The 19,383-nt window shown below is 38.4% G+C and overlaps 1 protein-coding gene across 5 annotated transcripts in view; it reads left to right on the top strand.

Annotated features, from left to right (window-relative positions):
* tsnare1 (T-SNARE Domain Containing 1) overlaps positions 1 to 19,383 on the top strand; it is a 217,744-nt gene that overhangs the window by 90,245 nt on the left and 108,116 nt on the right. For all 5 annotated transcript variants that reach the window (XM_067602493.1, XM_067602489.1, XM_067602490.1 and 2 more), the window contains exon 9: positions 3,392 to 3,547. In XM_067602493.1, coding sequence (XP_067458594.1) covers positions 3,392 to 3,547 — 156 coding nt within the window. The remainder of the gene's footprint in view (positions 1 to 3,391; positions 3,548 to 19,383) is intronic.

Genomic DNA, 19,383 nt, shown 5'->3' with positions numbered 1-19,383 from the left:
ATACTGTCATAAGTATCAGAGGATTTATACACTGAAGAATAAATAGGAACTGAAGGAAGCAGACCTTATGAATTCACAACACAATACATGATGTGCAGTGTAGAAATGAGAAAACATCCAGCTAAGTCTATCTATGCATTTTCTTACTGATCCACCAACTTCTCCACCTCAGCCAAGCATAAAAGACTTTTTGCGTAAATTGCAGTGTGATCATTTTTAATTTATTGAAATATCTTCATCAAATAATCACCTCAACAGTATTAGTATTGGTGGCAGTATGGAAAGTGTACTGTGGCTGAGAGATCTTAACATGCTGCAACTGCAAAACACAAGCAAATGACAAACACAGTGAACAAAAGCAAACACTGCAAGTTGTAGAGAACGATGCAATTCGGTGCAACAGCCAACAGTGTTGTTTAGTTTAGTTTTAATGTTATGACTGCATGACTCAGATATCACTGGATATATTGGCTATACATAAAATGTTAGCTTTTTACAAATTACTTAAGTTCAATCAGTTTTCAGTGTTGCACTTCTTTTTTGTTGTAATTCAGTTCAGTTTTGTTCAGTAGCCTAGAGCTTGCAACAGTCTTGTGTTTGCTGGTTTCTAAATGAGAAAAATAAGAAACAGCATGTTTCTTTATGTTGAGAATGTGTTGTCAAATCGGTGAATGTGTTTCTTAATTTTCTTGTTTTGTCCGGTGCCTTTTTTTCTATTTCTCTTATCTTTGTTGTGGAAGATCTGTCTGTCTGACAATAAATCTTCAAAAACAAAAAATTTAAACTATTTTCTTTAAAGCTGCACTCCCTGATGTTGTTACATTACCCAATGATGACCACCAAATCCCAAAAGTTATACCCAGTTCAATGGTTTTTTCCAGAAATCCAAATTGAGCTGGAGGGATATTATGAGATTTGGTGATAATCTTTAAGACGCTACAGTGCACAGAATAATATGATATCATAGTGCACAGTGACCTAAAAACACTGTTGAACCTTACTTTGTGCTTATACATCATAGTCATTGTAATATATTAATCTATCCTATTGAATTAGTGGAGCATGTGACACCATAAGTATTACCACATATGCACTATGATAGCATGATCATTCTATGAACTATAACAATATTTATTCATGGTTGTATATGTATAACTAAGGACAAAGTGAGTTCAGAGCAGCACTTCTGAACTGGTGGAGGTTTGACTGCCTTTGATTAAAGGACACCATCATGAACCCCGCCTTGATGCTAAAAAGAATGAGCAAATCATTTACAATTTCAGCTGGCTAGACAGTAACAAGTCTGTGAAGCACCATTTTGCTCAAAAATCCATCTTTTTTTACAGAAGGGAGAGCGGTATGTATTAAGATTTTATGCCCATCTGAAGGCGTATTATCAAGGACTTTTATACTGCTAGCGTTGGAGGTAAAGGGCTTTAGGGGCAGCAAGCTGGAGGAAGGGAACATTATATAATTGCGACTACTCTCAGTCCATCACAGCAAGTTCACTATTCATTAATCACTGTGGAAAAACAGCTCGGTGAAACTACATCTAGTAGATGCAGCGGCAATAAGAAGTGAGAGTCTGTATTTTCTGCTATAGATGAAGTGGAAGGCTTTTTCAGTCCGTGGATAACAACTGATGAGAGGCGTTTTGAAGTTTGGAATGCCATACATATGCATTTAGATGAGCATTTGGCAGATCAATGCAAATGTTATTGACTGTTTCTCGCCCACCGTCTTCCAGTTCACGTCATCGGAGTCGACCGGAATCGACAGCAGGAAACTGAACTTTGTTAAGCAGCGTGCGAACTCGTGAAATAAGATGTCAGAATGATTGTCTTGATGGTCGTCCCCATCTGTGTGATGCAGTAATGTATTCTTGAGCGGTTGCCGTGGGTATGTATGTGGAGGAGTGAGCACGATGTTGTAGAGTTTGCTGAGGAGTGATGAGTCAGATCGTGGCCAGTAGACAGAACGCTGTGACTCAGCCCGGGTTGGTCCCTGTGCTCTGACCCACACTGACCCCTCTGCCGTGAATTAGTTGTGCAGTCAGCTACACAAAGGTGGAACACATTTGCAATGCAAAAAAAAGGCTCTGACAAAATGCCTTTTCCCCTTCCTCTGCTTTTTTGTGCATGTTTTCATGTGCAGAGTGTACAGGTTTGCATGTTTTAACAGACTCACTTTACACCAGCCATCAAGTTTCTTTGCACTAAGCTAACATGTGCTGTTCAAATATCAGTGACTGGCAACAGAATGGACATTAAACTGCAACAATCTTAAATTTAAAAAAGAAAAAAATTAGTTGATCTTCCTATAGTTTTAAACATAAGCTCAGTGTTGAAATAAGCTGTAAAATGTGGACACTGGACAAAAGTGGAAGTTTCATTCACAAGAAAGTTTGTACTTAAGTACAGTACTTGAGTAAATGTATTTACTGTATGTATTTATTTACTATATTCTAACTGTTTTATATTATTATTTTTGCAATCTTATGTGGCATATTTGCTCATCAGGGATTCATTAGATTACATTTCACACAGCACACGACATAAACAGACTGTAAAATTTTAGAGAAAAGACCTGACTTCTAGTAAACAGCCTTTTAGTCAGTAGAATGTAGTTTACATGTAATGTTAAATGTAAATTGTAATTTTAATCAAATCCCCTCACTTGGTTCCTACCCAAGACCCTAGTCAGACCAGGTCTAAATGAGAGTATATTCAGTCCAATCAGGATGAGTGCTCATTAACTTGTGGCACATCATGTTCCTGCCAGTGTTGGTTGGCTCTGTTCAGGTTGATTGCATTTTAGATGTGGACTTACTTTGACGGCTCTGACTGTCCTTTGGTTTCTTTTGGATTTGGTCTCTTAAAAATATATATGCATATATGCATACTTGGTTCAGCTAGGTTATCCACAGGTCCATTTCACACTGAGTCTAAAATTTTAGTATTGTACTACTGTTACTACAACACTATTGTGGCTGCACCTCCATTGTTTTGCTATATTTGCTACATTTGCTAATAGCTATTTTACTATTTAGCTCCTGCCCTGAGTTTAAACTCCAGAAAGAAGAGCCATGAAAATGATGCAGAAACTGATTTTTGTAGTGTCTGGCCAAGTTTCCTGAATTATACACTTGGTACATACATTTCTACAAATCAGCTAACAAAAATGGTCTTGAAGCAACATCAGTCATTGGAAAAAAAAAAGCTATATCAAGTTATGTGATGATGAGATTAAAAGTAGGTGGTTAGAAGCAGTGTGTAGAGTGTGGTAAAAGTTGTTATGGCATTGGAGGTAACTGACAGCCACAGAGGTGGAATCTACTATGATTGCAACAATCTAATCTAATCATTTTATATATGTGTGTGTATTCCTACAGAGTCCCCAGACCCGGTCCACTGAGCAGGTGGAGGAGGGTCCACTGTTTGGAGAAGCAATAGGCTCAGAGGGAGGAGCTCAGGCTTTCCTGTCTGAGATCAGTGAGGAGGATGTAGAGGTGCTTCGCCAGAGAGAGGAGGCCCTGCTGCAGATTGAAGTAAGAACACTGACATCTGTTCAGCTTTATACTGCAGCACTTTTCATGTTATCTGAAGAACTGAATTCATCAAACTGTAATCTCACAGTCGCACAGTACAGCCATTTTCCTGCTGGGAGCCAGTGAGCAGCTCCACAGGTGTAGCTAGAGATTGAGGTACCTTCCTTTAGGGCATAATGAGTAACAGACTGTTGCTCAACACTTGTCTCAACAAATAGAACTCCACAGAGGCCTCAATACTTGTCACGGTCAATTTAGACTGTACTAGATTCAGGTTAGAACAATAATGACCAGAATATGAGACAATGAGCACCTGGGCAAAGATGCAGAACAGACCGCCCCTTCATATTTGGCAGCAGTCCTCCTGTTTAGTTTTTTTTTTTTTTCCTGGAATATTCTGCATGGTAATTAGAACTGCAAGATTAATCATGACTGTAAGGTGAAAAATGCAAAATACTTTTGTATGCCACAGATGCCACAAAACAGATTAATACTCATCACCACAAATATTACACATAACATTATAGGCCAATATAAAAAAATATTGAAAACCATCAAAGGAAACTTGTGATGCTGGTTACATTTTCTTAAAGCAAAGCAAGTATTCAACTGTGAAACATATTTAAATTACTTACTAATATCAATTTAGGCTTACTGTAGCCTTCACATGTACTGTGTAGCTCTGTTATATAAAAAAAAATCTATATTTTCTTTTTGTCAACAAATCCAATGAAAAGACCCAAATCAACAATGAACTGATACACTAATAAGTACTGTGTGTGTATCCAAACCCTGGAATATCTTATTTCTGTGCCATAGAGCTAAAAACACATCAGTCAGACACTGTTGTGTTGATTGACATGATCCTTAATTTAGCATGAACACACACACTGCAGTTCATTTTGACTCAATCCCACACACACCGTCCCGCTGCCAGAAATACTCACTAGAACACCAGATGCATGTTAATCCGCTGCTGAAAGTAGTCCCCAACAAATGCACTATTTTCTCCTGTTTGAGTAAAATTTGATAAAAACTACAGTGACCAACTGTTTTAGGGAATTTCAGAACCTTTTTTAAACATGGAACTATATATTTGTGAGTTCTTTTATAAAGATTTACATAATCAGTAGGAATCAATGGCTTCAGGGCTGTGTGCCACAGGATAGAGAAGTCCGAAAGACCCATTGTTGGCGTTCATATGATTTTTCTTATTTTTTTTAAAATAAAGAAAAGAATATCACCAGCTTCATCCTTTTAATAACAGTCACTTCACACAAAGGCGTTGAGTTAGACCCCCCCAACCCCTCAAGCCCCTGAGCCTGTGCCTTGTAGGTTACTGTATATTTATTTAGCTGCACAAGAGCATCATGAGACAGAAGACATTATTTTCACGCTGTGAATAACATGTTGCATTTACCATGCTCCTACAGGCTGTCCCTCTGCATACATAATATTTCACACATGTCCCAGAAGCCAAAAATTTGCCATTCATGCCTCACTATCCCCACCCATGTATTCCCAGCCAGCCTACAAAATCCAAACCAGCAACCTTGTGATTATAAGCCTGTTTACCGATATTCTCTCAGGGCCACATTTACTAAGCTGCATGCAACTTGTGTCAGATTAGAAATGAGAACCTGTGTGTGAATCTGGCCCATAGTCCTTATGAACAACAAATGGAAAGCCATGGCCATATACCTTTTTGAAAAAGTCAGGCATCTGGCGATAGACAAACCTGAATTTAATACACACTCTCCTAAAAATAAAGGACAGAAAAAGGAAAAAAACAAACTAGGTATTTGTTGTCTTCAAATATTGCCTCCCAGGAGGCCAACACATGCCAAGTAACTAGAAACTCAGACAGACTCGGTCTTCTTCTCCCACCCCCAAAAGCTTATTAGTATTTTGTCACAGTACCCCCATGCTGCTGCAGGATATTGAATGCTACCCAATTACTAAGGTGCTTATATAGACTTGTTTGTTCCTTTACCTGGGTAAAGTGTGTATGGAATCTTAATGTTTCTAGACTTCACTTTTGAAGCCAGTGTGAAAGAACAAACACTTCTGTGAGATTCTGTATTGTACAATCATTTCTCAAATACTGTACCTCGTAATCCAGATCAGACTTAAGGTGGAAAGGCTGTTTTCCAAGTCCTGTTTCAAAGAAGTTTTATGATTTCATTGACAAACTTGAATGCACATATGGGCGGTTTTATGTAGGACGCATAAAAATAATGTTAAAACCAGCACATCCTCATAATTAAATGACAAAATCCGTATTGGTCCATGTATTTCAGAACAACACACTGAAGTGCTGGCTGGCCTGACAGCTGGTGATCATCAGGATAATATTTGTCTGTGCTTTCCAAAACTGTTACAAATCACTGTTGAAATGTAACTGATGTTTTATGATGTGACAATGCTATGGTTAAGGTGTGGTTAGGTTTAGGAAAACATCATGGTTTGGATTAAAATGACTACTTCCTTAAGGTTATGGGACCTTAGTTGTCATGGTTATAGTAATAACCATGTGGTTTAAGGTTAAGGGATGATTGATTTTAAAACACAGTGTTGACTGAAGTGAACAAGAAGAGATCTTCTGTCTTAAAGTTTGATGTTTTGTTACTACAGCTGCTAGAGGGCCTCGTTCCTTCTCTCTGCCCTTCCCGGGTGGGGGTTCTTTTACATACTGGTCATAAGTGAAGCTAGGGTGGGGCCAGAAAGTGCCAGGAAATTACCAATAATACCATAGCACTGGAATCACATGAATGAGTTCATGTTGCCCATGTTACGCAAGAGTATTTACTTAAAGGCTCTGGAAATTTGGCTTGAAATAGTAAAAATGTATATACTGTATGACCTCAAAGTTAAGTGTCTCATTATGCATCCACAAAAATCTGAGTGAAAATAAACATTCATTACTATTACAAAACTTAGTCAAAAAACAGTTAATTTTGCTGTTTAGACCATTTCTCAAGACTGTGTAGGTGTGGCACATCACATTTTGATTGACACCTGCACCGGCTACTGAGGGTTAGCTACTGGCTAACTACAGTAGCTAACAACTGGGTTTCCATGGTGCGGAGCCATGCTTCACTGAGCAAGACAGAGGAGGACAGTGAGAGAGGGGAGCCATTGCTAACTGCTAAGCTAAGTTACCTGCTAAGCTAACTGCTAAGCTAAAGTAACTAGCAGATCTGAAAAGCGTGAAAACAACTGTGATTAGCAAGAAAGTCACTAAAAAGAGTGAGCTAAGTGTGCTCAAGCAGAACTAGTGTACATTGAATATTTAAGAATATAGCAAAATTAACTGGGTTGAGATCATAGACTGTATATAAATATGGACGTCATGACAGCTCCTCAAAAGCAAAGCCAAGACATCTCAATCGCCCTCTGGTGGCTGGCTGCAGTATAGGTCATAAGTTTGTTTTTAATTAGTTATTTGACGATATAGTAAGGGGGTCTGATGTCATGATTGACAGCTGTGACAGCCACTCTCAAACCTCCGTCAGGTGGCAGAATATCTGAGGGGGTGTGTCCTGCAGGCCATCATCCTGCCGCCAGACTCTACTGTGCAGACTCTGGCACCAAATGACATCACACCAGCAAGATGGCAGCTCCTGGAAAGGAAATATTTTTGCTTCACTTTTGCATAGTGGTAGGAAATGGAGATGTGTCATCCATATTTATATACAGTCAATGGTTGAGATGCAGAAACGCTACCAATAACACAGAAACTCTGGCAACCGGAAATGAAACAATATGCTTATCGCAGCACGTCACGTCATTTATGATTGGTTCACGGAATTAATTGTGTAATTTTAGTAATAAATGTCTGAGCATAACCACGGCCATTTCAAACTCAATATCAGGAAAGTTTACAAAAACTTTTTGGATTGAAACTTATTTCTAAAACCTTTTAGATGCTTATTATTGTGTACATAAGACCATAATTTACATAGTTAGAAGGCTATTGTGGATATGGGTTTTCAGTGGCTTGCAGTTAACTGTTATTAAGCGTGCTTTGGTATGTTATCTGAATGATGAAAATGCTTTGTTTCAAATCATATCAAACGTTTCAAGAGGAACCAGAAACTAGAGAAAATGACAAAGTGGAGGCAGGCAGAGAGAGAGAGAGTTAGAACATCAAAAGGGACCACCTGTGACCTGCTACAGTAGCTCCTCCAGTGCTGCTCACTCCTGGCAGTGTTATTAGCAATGTTAGCTGACCAGCAGCCAGAGATAGGACCCCGGTGCCCAAGCCTTGAAAAAGTTCTCCCCACAAAATTCCACAACCAGCCAACCCCGTCTCCAAAAAATGATATTTAAACAAATTTGCAACAGAAATTCAGTTTGTTTTCTATTGACATGATGAGGAACGGTTGTTAATTAATGAACCTGATAGGTCATAAAATGTTGATATTGAATGTATCAGTCAAATGTTCTAAAATGTACGCTCTCCATCCACCCTAACTACCTCTCAGTCCATAAATGTAGCGGTTCCCTCACTCAAAAAAACATTGCCTTGCATATTAATCCAGGCAGCGATTCCGTTTGTCTTCACAACATAAGCAGGAAAACAAATTAGGTCTTATAATCGTCATTTCGAGGAGACACTGCTGGTATGAGCAGAACTACTCCAGTCAGTCGTAAGCATTTCTTTCAACCCTGTCTGTGTTGCTTGTTAGTTGAGATGTTAACTATGTAATTTCTCATCATTCTGTCTGGGGATCATGATCGTAATGCAAAGCGGACTGTCTTCGTCTCCATAGTGACGGTCGATGAGGCTCATGGGTAATGCAGCCACTTTCGCAACCAAAAACTGACAAAAATACTTCATCCCTCAGAATTGAAAGAGAAATAATTAAAACTGATGGCCCTAACAATAACTTATCATATTGTTGATTTATCAAGACCACTTTTAAGTTTTTGTGTTGAGAAATGTTCATCATTTTAAGAAAACCTTAACACGATGACAGTGAGGAAAATACTTCTAGGCGTCGGGTCCTCCAGTCAGCTCACCAGACTGATGTGGACTGATAAAATTAAAATAAAGAAATAAAAACAAGGATAAAATATTGTGATTAAATGTTGAGTAATGTAGTGGTTAAAAAAGTGATGCAGGCATGAAAGATATTCCAACCGAAATATGTTGAGTTTGAATGTCACGAAAAAATGGAAAATTCACATTCATGTACACAAATCTATAGATTCAATTTCATGACTATTTCACAAAGAGACTGGGTCGAATTGTTTGACCCTGACGAGGACTGGTCTGCAGTCGATACATGTTGGTCTTTAAAACTTTATTACTTAAACTTTTAATAATTAACCTTTGTACTTTTAAGAATCTGGAGAATCTATTCTCTTTCCTGTGGACACTAGTTTCACTGTTAATTGTCTTGACAACACTCCCTGATGTCTGGGGTTTATTGAACATTACTCTCTGCTTGTGCAAAATCTGTTGATGAAACTTTTGAGGACATATTGTAAAACTTCATCAGCCGTCTCAGAACCATATGGCTGAATCAAAACAGACAGGAGCCTGACACATGGTGCCGTAGTCTGCTTTTAAAATGACAAGCTTCCACGTTGACAGTCCAGCTTTGGACTGGAGTTTGCCATCCAATGGTTTGAAGACTAATGATAATGTTTTAGGAGCACTTTGCAGCATAATGAAGATGTATCTCTGTGCCCAGTTGGAGCCGTCTGAACTTCATCAACGTTTCAAATCAGCTAATCCCACCGCAGGAGCTGCGCTGAATAGGAGTGAGAAAAAGGAAGAGCATCAATCTCTCCCTGCAGAGTGACACAAAGAGCCGCGGCTCGAATGACAGCTTCATTTCAGCGCAGCCGTTGAGATGGGCCAGTCAGATGATTGGTGTTCAGACAGGGTCGTCTGGCCTGCGCTTTAGTCATAGCAGGATGGATAAATGTCATACTCAGTGCTCAGGCAGGTGCTGAGGGGCTTGACGTTGTTCCTTTGGGGAGAGTGATAGTATCTGACAATGTGCTTTTTCACCTCCATCCCACCCTCCTCGCCTCCAAACGCCTCCCCTCATCCCTCCATACCACTAAATCAACAGTGTTTGCTGCGAGTCCCAGCGCGTATCTCTTTTCCTTCACTGCCCACCTCCCAAAGGACCAAGGAAGCCTACAGTGTCTGTCATCGTTATCAGACCCTCTCTCTCAGTCTGGAAAAGGTCTGATGCGGTTCTCGGGTTAATTTTGCCTTCCTCAGAGACTGTACGAATGTGTGAAGTCCACTGAAGCTTCCTGGCTACAGCTGGGTCAGCGAGTCATGGTGCACTGAGTAGCAGTAATCTCTGTGAGGTTTACAAAGCCTTTCCACACTCATGCCTACATCACCGTCCTGTTTTCCCAAAGTCCTCTCCAAGACCAGTCCTGAGCCCTGTTCTTTATACATGGAGTTAGCTTGGTTTGGCTGCTTTTAAGCAAAGCTAGATTTTTTTCAGTTCTCTGAAGCAGGCTAGAAAATCACACAGAAGATAGCGATAGAGCAATAAATCACAATTAGCTGAATAATAGTCAGTTTGAGTCAAAATTCTTATGTCACAAAATGTGTTCAAGACTTGCTGGTTGATACAGAACTATTACAATCAGCCAAACAAATTACAGGATCTATTAAAATGGTGTTTCTGTGTTTTGTTTGTTTGGTCCAATCAATGCATATTTTGACATTACTGAAGCTGAGAATTCTCATATCCCTGGAACCCTTCTCTATCCATTCATATATGGATATTTGTGCTGTATTGAAAACCTCTCACCATACATTTTTAAAGAGCTTTGTTTTGCATATAAACAAGTTTCCTAGAACATGTAATACCATTCACATAGAAAATGTTGCCATTTCTAAAAAAGCTTAACTTGTCCTGGGAAAAAAACAAAAACAAAACAACAACAATATATGGCATGCCATGGTGACTATGACATAAGCCTTTAAATGAGGTAAATTAAAAACATCACAAGGTTAAAGAAGTATCTTACCGTACCAGTCAAAAGCTTGGCTACACCTTCCCACAGTGGGTTTTTTTTTTGTGCTTTTTGACTTTTGAGCACTGGACTCTCTCCCTGAGGCATCCCTATCTCCACCTATACATGAGAAGCACAAAGACACATTCAAGTCATCTTTTTGGATACATGGGGAATACAGCCTAAGAAGCCAGCCAGTTCTTTACTTTTGCATCCAGAGGAGTCTGGATAGGTTTGAGCCATATTTTTCAGTCATCTGATTGAACAGATACACTTCAGTTTTAATCATTACAGTCGTCCACAGTGGTCACATGTCAGATCATGGTTTTCTCATGTACCATGTGACTGATGTTGACTGAAGACTAGAACTGTGGCTGTGGTACTGCTGATGAGGTACTTTCTCTACATGTCCAGTGTAGACAAGCTATAAGCTCAGTGCTAGTTCATAATAATAATAATAATGATAATAATACATTGTGTTTATCATACAATCCACATAACTGGACATGACTCGTACTGTGCCCTGAAGAATGAATATTAGATACACACAGAATGTCTTTTGTATTCTAATACTATTTGTAATCTAATACATTATTTTAATCATGATAAGAATTCCATGCTTATTGTAATGTTCAAAACAGACCTAAAATAGACAGATCCCCTGCAATAACAGCTATGAAAATACCAGCTGAGAAACAGTGGGTCACACAAAAAATCAGTCTACATAAATGTGGAATAAATCCAAGTATACTTTGAATACTCAGATAAAAAGAAATATACTCAAGTAAGTTTATGATTTCAGACCAGTGAAACCCAGAAACACAGTGTTTAATTATGGAATTGGGAATTTTACATAAAACAGTGAAATGGTTCCTCAGCCTGTATTCTGATTCTGCTATAAAATGTGCTGTGTGTAGCATAGGACCATGCAAGCCAATGTATGACCAGAACTTAGTCCAAGATAAAGAAATAATTCCTCAAATGTTTTTTGAAGAGCTGAGTTAGCTGGTTTAGAGTGAACAAAATAATTGTACCCAGCTACTATGCTGTATTCATTAAACCATGTTTTAAAAACAGGGTCATGGGCAGCTTGGAGCTCCCTCTGGGACTGCTCATTGAATTCTGGACATATCGTCCTTGAGTAATGTTATATTATTCCACATGTTCTGACAAGAGATAGAAGTCAGAATATTAGTATCCAGCCTCTGCAGCACATTCAAATCCCCCCCTTAGACTGTCACCTCCCAGCTGCACTTTATATGCTTTGGCACAGGAGATCATTTCATCAAAAATGAATTCATAAAAAAAAAAAAAAAAAAAGCTTAGGGCATAACAGAGGACAGCTTTCAAGGGGAATCTGAATACAACACCTGGCCCAACAGAGAGAGAGAAAAAAAAGAAAAAAAACACAGCAAAGCGTGTCTGTCCTACCAATGTATCCTCAGGACAATATATTGAGAGAGTTTACCCTTCACTGAAGACAGGTATAGTGGGAAACACCACAAGATAAATAGTTCCAGTCGACAAACAATAAGACTTTTACACCCTCAGCAGAAAAGATCTTTCAGAAAGTGGTTTCTTAGCAAACACATTTGTTATTAACCCTGGCAATCAAAACCATATTGATTTCCCTCTCTTTACACACTGAAGCTAATAGTATGATGGCAGATCACGTACTGCTGGCTGGCTCCTTCAAGATAATGAGAATATCAGCCTTCTGTGAAATACAAATGCTGATATTCCACTCAAATTTGATTATCCACTAAAGCTCACTAATACAGGCGTCAGGTACCTACTAATGAGTGACAGGATTCACATGGTAATTTCTCTCTTACAGTTTGCATTACTGCAACAGTACAAGACATAAAAGAAAATAATCAGCAGATAAATGAAAGTATTTATGTACAGTGATATTGCTGTTGGTGCAATCATGCAAACAGCTCTGACAATTTGCTTGAAGTAGAGGTAAAAGTGTTTGAATGAAAGATAACTCAGAGTAATTCAACATATATTGGCCGTTTTTGATGCCTTTATCAGACTGTGACAGTTTGAGGTGACAGGAAACGAGAGGAGGAAGAGACAGGGAATGCTGCCAGAGTAACGGTTTTTAATTCGACACTGTTGCTTTTTCCATGCAAGGCAAAAACATTGAGTGGACTAAGATTTAATTAAATTTTAATTAAATCACAATAAAGTGACATGAAGAAATTAGAGAAAGTGACCTTTCTCTTTTTCTGCCTGATTGACTGTCACTGCTAAATAAACTACACTTCGTCCAGTTTCTATTCTGTTCAACGCTCAAAGTGAGACTGTACAGTTTAGAAAGTTTTAGCAAATTAAAAAACTTTAGACAAATCATTCTTTAATTTGGCATGACTGACTTAGCAACAAACAAGTGTCTACAACCATGCTAGTGGCTGTGTCATGCTGCATTTAGACACAGCAGTGCCTCATGGCGCAATGTTAACAACGTCTACCATGTTCACTATCTTAGTTGAGTGTTTTAGCATACTAACATATTCTGATCAGCACTAAACACAAAGTGCTCTTGATGCTGACGGGAATGTCATTAGTTTTGCAGGTATTTGGTTATGAACCAAAGTATTGAACAACTTAAAATTTTGACCTAATGATGGCACTAAAGGAAAAGCCATAAAATCACTAAAGCTATTACAAATCATCCTGAGCAGGACATAATATGTGTAGAGAATTTCATGGCAATCCATCCAATATTTGTCAGGACATTTAACTAAAAGCAACCTCATGATGGCACTAGAATAAAAGCGAGGGGATCCTCAAAGTCATGGAGTTTCATCCTCTGGGGACCATGAATGTCCGTACAAAGTTTCATGGCAATCCATCCAGTAGATATTTGAGATATTTCATTCATGGGCTGAGAGAGTGAATGAACAACAATGTAGTCTGTTACTGCACATTATCGTCCCACAGTGCCATGCATAGCAACATTAGAGGATCTTATCACAGCTGGAAATGATCAAAACAAATATTGGATAGTGGTGAGAACTTTAGGAATACCTTGAAAAATAAAATATCAATCAATCAATCAATCAATTTTTATTTATATAGTGCCAAATCACAACAAAAGTCATCTCAGGGCACTTTTCACATAGAGCAGGTCAAGACTGTACTCTTTAATTTACAGAGACCCAACAATTCCCCCATGAACAACACTTGGCGACAGCGGTAAGGAAAAACTCCCCTTTAACGGGTAGAAACCTCAAGCAGACCCCGGCTCTTGGTGGGCGGCCATCTGCTAAAAAAATAGAAAATGAAAGAATTCAAACATTTGGAAGACATTTTATTTTCTCTTTGCCATGTTTCCACTCTAAAAATTAGCATTAGCATCTTAAAGTTGCAGTTCAATGGACCAAAGTGTTTGACGGACATATTGACAAACCTTTGGGCCACTACTGTGGCAAAAAGAACAAGTTATCTATTCAGTAACAGTAAGAGGAGTGAATGTCACTTGTTGCCTCCATCCTTGTTATTTTGAAATCACAGAAGAGGAAGCAGGTTGAGCCTCAGCAGACTGTAACCTCTGTCTCTAATATTTACAACCCTAGCCTCCTCGCTGCCCTTCAGGCACTGCTGCTGGCATCACATTCAGGGGTGTTAGGTCCTTGGGCTACTGCCAGAGAGGAAACATGATTTTACATTTATAAACCGTTTATTCAGTGAGGGCAAAAAAGAGATGTCTCTCATGCAGTCGGTGTGTGAGGAATGTCATCGTTTTTTTTTTTTTTTCGTCCTCCCTTTTCTCACCAGTAAGTGTGCAAGCAAATCTGCTTAACGGTTTTTCTGCTGTGGCAGTGACACTGTGTCCTATTGCCCGATGCCTTTGGGCTGGGGGGGGGGGTGTGGGCAGAATTTCATATCAGCATTAAGCACACTTATCAAAGAGAGTGAGAGTGTTCAGAGCGGGGAGGGGAATGAGTGAGCGTGGCTGCGTGAGAGAGAACAGCAGAAAAATATATTTGTCCTTTGATCATCCATTTCTTGCCATAACACTTTTCTTGTAATCATTTTTCATGATTACAATCTATCATTGGTATAATTTATTAACTGAGCCACCAACATGAAGCCTTCTCATACCTGACTGAACCATTGTGTCCAAGTTTCAAATCAGAAATGTATTCCTTCAATCCTTTCCATCTAGATATGATTGAATAGATACATATATCAAATAAATCACACTGGGATTAATTTGTGGTGAAAAGTAAGCACATTTCTTAACGACTAATGTTTTATCTAATTTCTATCACCACTTTTTAATTGAATATTAAATAATTAATATTGAAATCCTGGTAATTGTTTATGAACTCATCAACAAACAAACAGTCATCCAAACAATCCCCATGTTTGCTGATTGGTCAGGCTTCCAGCTGCTGGGCTGAATTGATTCTCAGTGGATGTTTCCCATAATGAAATATCACAATAACAATATGTAACAGCACAAATTGTGACATAAAAGCTAATTCAAACAGACACACAACAGGAGGTAGTGACCAAAAAGCAAAGCAATTACAGTGGTACTAATTCAGTACATTAAAAGAAGGAGTTATTTTTTTATTTTTTTACTAGATGAAGACCCCGTGAGATTTTAAATCAGCATAGCCAATTATTTATTATAGTTATATATTTTCTCCTTGCCTAAGAGTGCCTGAAAAACCTTTCTTTCTGTTGTGTTTTTATTTTGTATATATATCAATTAATTTCAAAATACATTTTTTTAACTTCAGTAAATTCCCACCATTTGTGATGATACATGTAGATATAATTGAATATATATTTGTGATGATAATGAAGAGTGTAGGCTGATTCTGAGCCAAAGTAGTACGAGGTTAAACTGTAGGTCATCTTCAAAAAATGCAGGGGTTGCGGACATGTTTTGATTTAATGACTAAATAATAACCTTTGTGAGACAAACGTGAAGTATATTGTGAACTTTCTAAGCTGTCACTCAGAGACTAACGTTAGCAAAGCAGAGCAGCGAACTCCAGCAGTAACAAACCAGACCGGTTGACCGACACACACTGCAACATCAAACAACTTAAACCAACTCTGAAGTGAAGAAAATAACTCGGTGCTCAGTCACTTTCACCTCGAAAACCCTTTGCCTGCTCAGCATGTTGGACAGAGATGTCTTTCCCTGGAGCTAACGGATGCTGCTCTGCACTGCTGGAGACATGATGTTAATAATAACACAGCGGAGCACTCCGTCTCCCCCTCAGTTTGTTATTCTCATACAGGCAGGAGACTGTAAGATGCTTCCAAATTAATTTATTCATTAATTAATGCAGTTAACTTTTTCAAATAAAAAGGATGCTTACCATTTATCTTATCAGCCAATTATGTTTCATATTGTATTTCAATGGAATAAGGACTCCAGTGAATGGTTTGGCACACAGTGAACTGGAGCAAGAGGCTGAAAATAGTGCCTCCTTTTCTATTTATTCAATCAAGAGTTGGCTTTGACTTGAGAATCAATTCTGAATCGAATCGGCACCCAAGTATCCTGATAGTATCAAATCAGAAGATAAGCATGTCGTCCCAGGCCTATAAAATCAGCACCATTATTTATCACAACCTTTATTTTTCATCATTTTGTTCCATCTTGGTATAAAATTTAAATCCCTATGGACACTTTTATCTGTCAAATCATGATTTTTTTTTTTTTTCATTTGATAGCACGACACTTTAAGGTGCCTGACTACACGCACAAACTGTGTACACTACACCACGCACATTCTCCAGCCTTTTCCACCTTTATCTCAAAAAAATCCAGAGAAAACCCTGATTTCAAATGGAAGAAGATAACAGAGGTTAGAGGTCTGCTCATGTGTCCAGATGAGGTGATCAGTCAGCACCTGCACTATAACAGCTTAATGAAGTTTGTATACTTCCATCGAAGCAAGTCATGTTTTGATGTTTCCTTTTCAATTAAATACCAAAGCCACTAGGTCTCCACTGAAGGGAAATATAAAGAAATGCTTAATGTTCAGGTGAGTTGATGTTACTTTTAAATGTAATATGTCGGCAGGGTTTCATAACAGTGAGCGGATGGAATGCCGAGAAATCATAAGTTACATCAGTAATCTGGGCACTTCTCAGGCCCACATGGCTGCTTCATATGTAGTGGGGGTGGAGGTAATGAGGAGGTGCATCTTTCTCAGGATGAAGGCTTCACTCACTGTAGTTAAGGAGATGAAGCCTTTTGTTTCGACTCTCCACCTCCCTGTGTTGAGAGGATTTTTCATCATCTGAATACAAGAATGAAGCACGTGTTTATGTATCTACAGCGTCTAGATTAATGTCGTTGGAAGCCTGATAAGATGTCTGGATTTTTACATAAAAATGTTACTCTGTACAGCTTGAGACCTGAGTTTATCTGAGGCTGCAGACAGATCTATATTCAGGGTTGATTGGGAGCACAGAGATGCACTGAGCTGCTCCTCACATAGTAAGGAAATTGTTTCCCCTCCCTTGCGGGCTATGGATTTGCCAGTATGCAGCAGGAATAGAAGAGACTTGAAATGACAAGCGTGTTGACAGCGAATGATGACTAATGTGCCTGCGGAGAGTGGATACGTCACTGAATACTGCCAAATCACAACTGACATGACAGAGTCACTTGACGTGCTACCTAAACCAGACTACACCTCAGATACACAACAACATACTTTCTAAAATACAGTACAGCACGTGTTCCGTTGTTCTCGTCTGTTTGCAGAGCACTGGCACGACAATGTTCAACTTTTCAACAGCTATTACACTACTGTTCAGTGTGGAGCAAAATATATTTCATAGAAACTACAGTTGCACTTGATATTACAGTTTTTCTAATTACAATTTATTATGGAAGAGGTATCTTGGGAACAACCAGGTAATACCATCACAATCACAGGAGGAGAGACTACCTATAGGTAAGATCTAATCTTTGTGATTTTAGAGTGTATTTTCTGTAATTGGGTAATAATAGAAAATACTTGAATTGAAAAGAAGAAGTAATAATATGGCAATAGGTTAACAACAAACGGGTAATATGGTGTATGGTTTCACTCCTACTCGTGGAGTTAAATCAGAAAAGAAAAGAAAATACCAAGAAATCAACTGATGAATGATGGTGATGAATTTTTTAAAAGTAATATATAAAATTTCCTCTTCCCTCAGTCAGTGGAAAATGCAATACCACCTGTTTCTGTTTTTTTTTATCTTACTCTTTGTGCCTGAGAGACACAATTTTCATCAAAATTCATACCCTTTAATCTCAAAATCATAACTCTGTTAAACCAGAAAGCACAGACATCATACACGCACTGTAAGAATCAGCAGAACCTCCCCTTTGCAAAGATGGCATCTGCGATCTGTTTAGCATAAGCATCAGTAAATCCACTTTGAAATCAGAGAAAAAAAATGTTTCTTATGACTTGAGATCTTGGTTCATAATCCTGAGATTTATGGCTTTTCTCCTGTGAAAGTAACCCAGTCAGTGTTTTTTACAGCTACAGCTATGCCTGTGTGAGAGAAGGAAGTGTTGAGAAGCAGCATGTAACTCTAACTGTGGAGCAGATTCACCATCATGTCACAAAAAGTACTGATGTCTTGTTTGCTGATACAGAACCATTACAACCAGCAAAACAAAACATCAGACAAGTGATGAAATCAGTGGGGTTTTTACAGTTTGTCATTATCAATACATTTTTTGACATTACTGAGGCTCATCCATACATGGATCGAAAACTTCTTGACATGAAGACAAAAAATCACAAAATTTACCTTAACATTTTTATTTTTTGTTTTTTTTTCATAAAAGGTCTCCCAAATGAATACACCCCAGTAGTCTAATGGTTACTCTGCATGTCTCCTTTGTTGCATGTCATTCCCGTCTCTCTCTCCTTGTTTCCTATCTGCCACTTAACTACACACTAAATAATCTTAAAAAGTCTACTGCATCAAATCTGAAATATTTTTCTGAATACTCTTCATGACTAGTAAACTGACCATTACATGTAAAATAGGAGGGATGTCCCTTTAAATTCCCATCTCATTCCTGATTTAGGAATATTTAGCTTTAGTATATCAGTTTGAAGCAGCTATAGATGTAACACTTGAATATACAATATATTATCATTATTTTTATTTGCAGGTAACAAAATTCTAATTTTATGTTCTCTACTCAATAAATTTTGAGTTTCTCAACTCTAGAGTTGGTGTCTCAGAGTTGAGAAAGATTCATAGATGTGATCCTGATATTTTTTGATATTTTATAATGTGATTATATTTTAATTAATTTTGATTAAATGTTAAGTATGCCATACTTCAATTTACATGATAACTGGCTTTGCCACAAGTGCTCATCAGCCTTCATTGAACTGAATTTCACTGCTGAAATGAGAATCATAACACATTTAAGTGGGTAATTTGGATATTTCAGAAAAGAAAAAAAAGCTCTTTAACTGGTGATTTTATGAGGATTTTCAGCACATAAAAACAGTGTCACTGTCCAGAGACAGTGACAAACCCTGCTACAAATTTGAGATTTGTCACACAACCGCCATCACTCTTATTTGATGTAAATCAATGTAGTCACATGAATCGACGGCGTAGGGTGACGAGTGCTCGCTGTAGGTTGATCACAGTCAGATCACGCTCAAAGTCCAGAGGAGTTGTCAGTTTGGTTTGGGAATTGCGCTGAGAGACTTCTCTCTCCCCTGCGAGGTCTCGCTCTGATAGCTGTGCTCTCATTTGGCCAAAAGAAGCAAACTAAGTGGGAGAGAGCACTTCAGAGATCCAAGTAACTTCTCTAAGCGAACAAGGTG

Source organism: Thunnus thynnus, chromosome 10 (genome assembly GCF_963924715.1).
Source record: "Thunnus thynnus chromosome 10, fThuThy2.1, whole genome shotgun sequence".
Lineage (NCBI taxonomy): Eukaryota > Metazoa > Chordata > Actinopteri > Scombriformes > Scombridae > Thunnus > Thunnus thynnus.
Note: the sequence above shows the minus strand (reverse complement) of the source record. Positions and strands in the feature narration are given on the sequence as shown.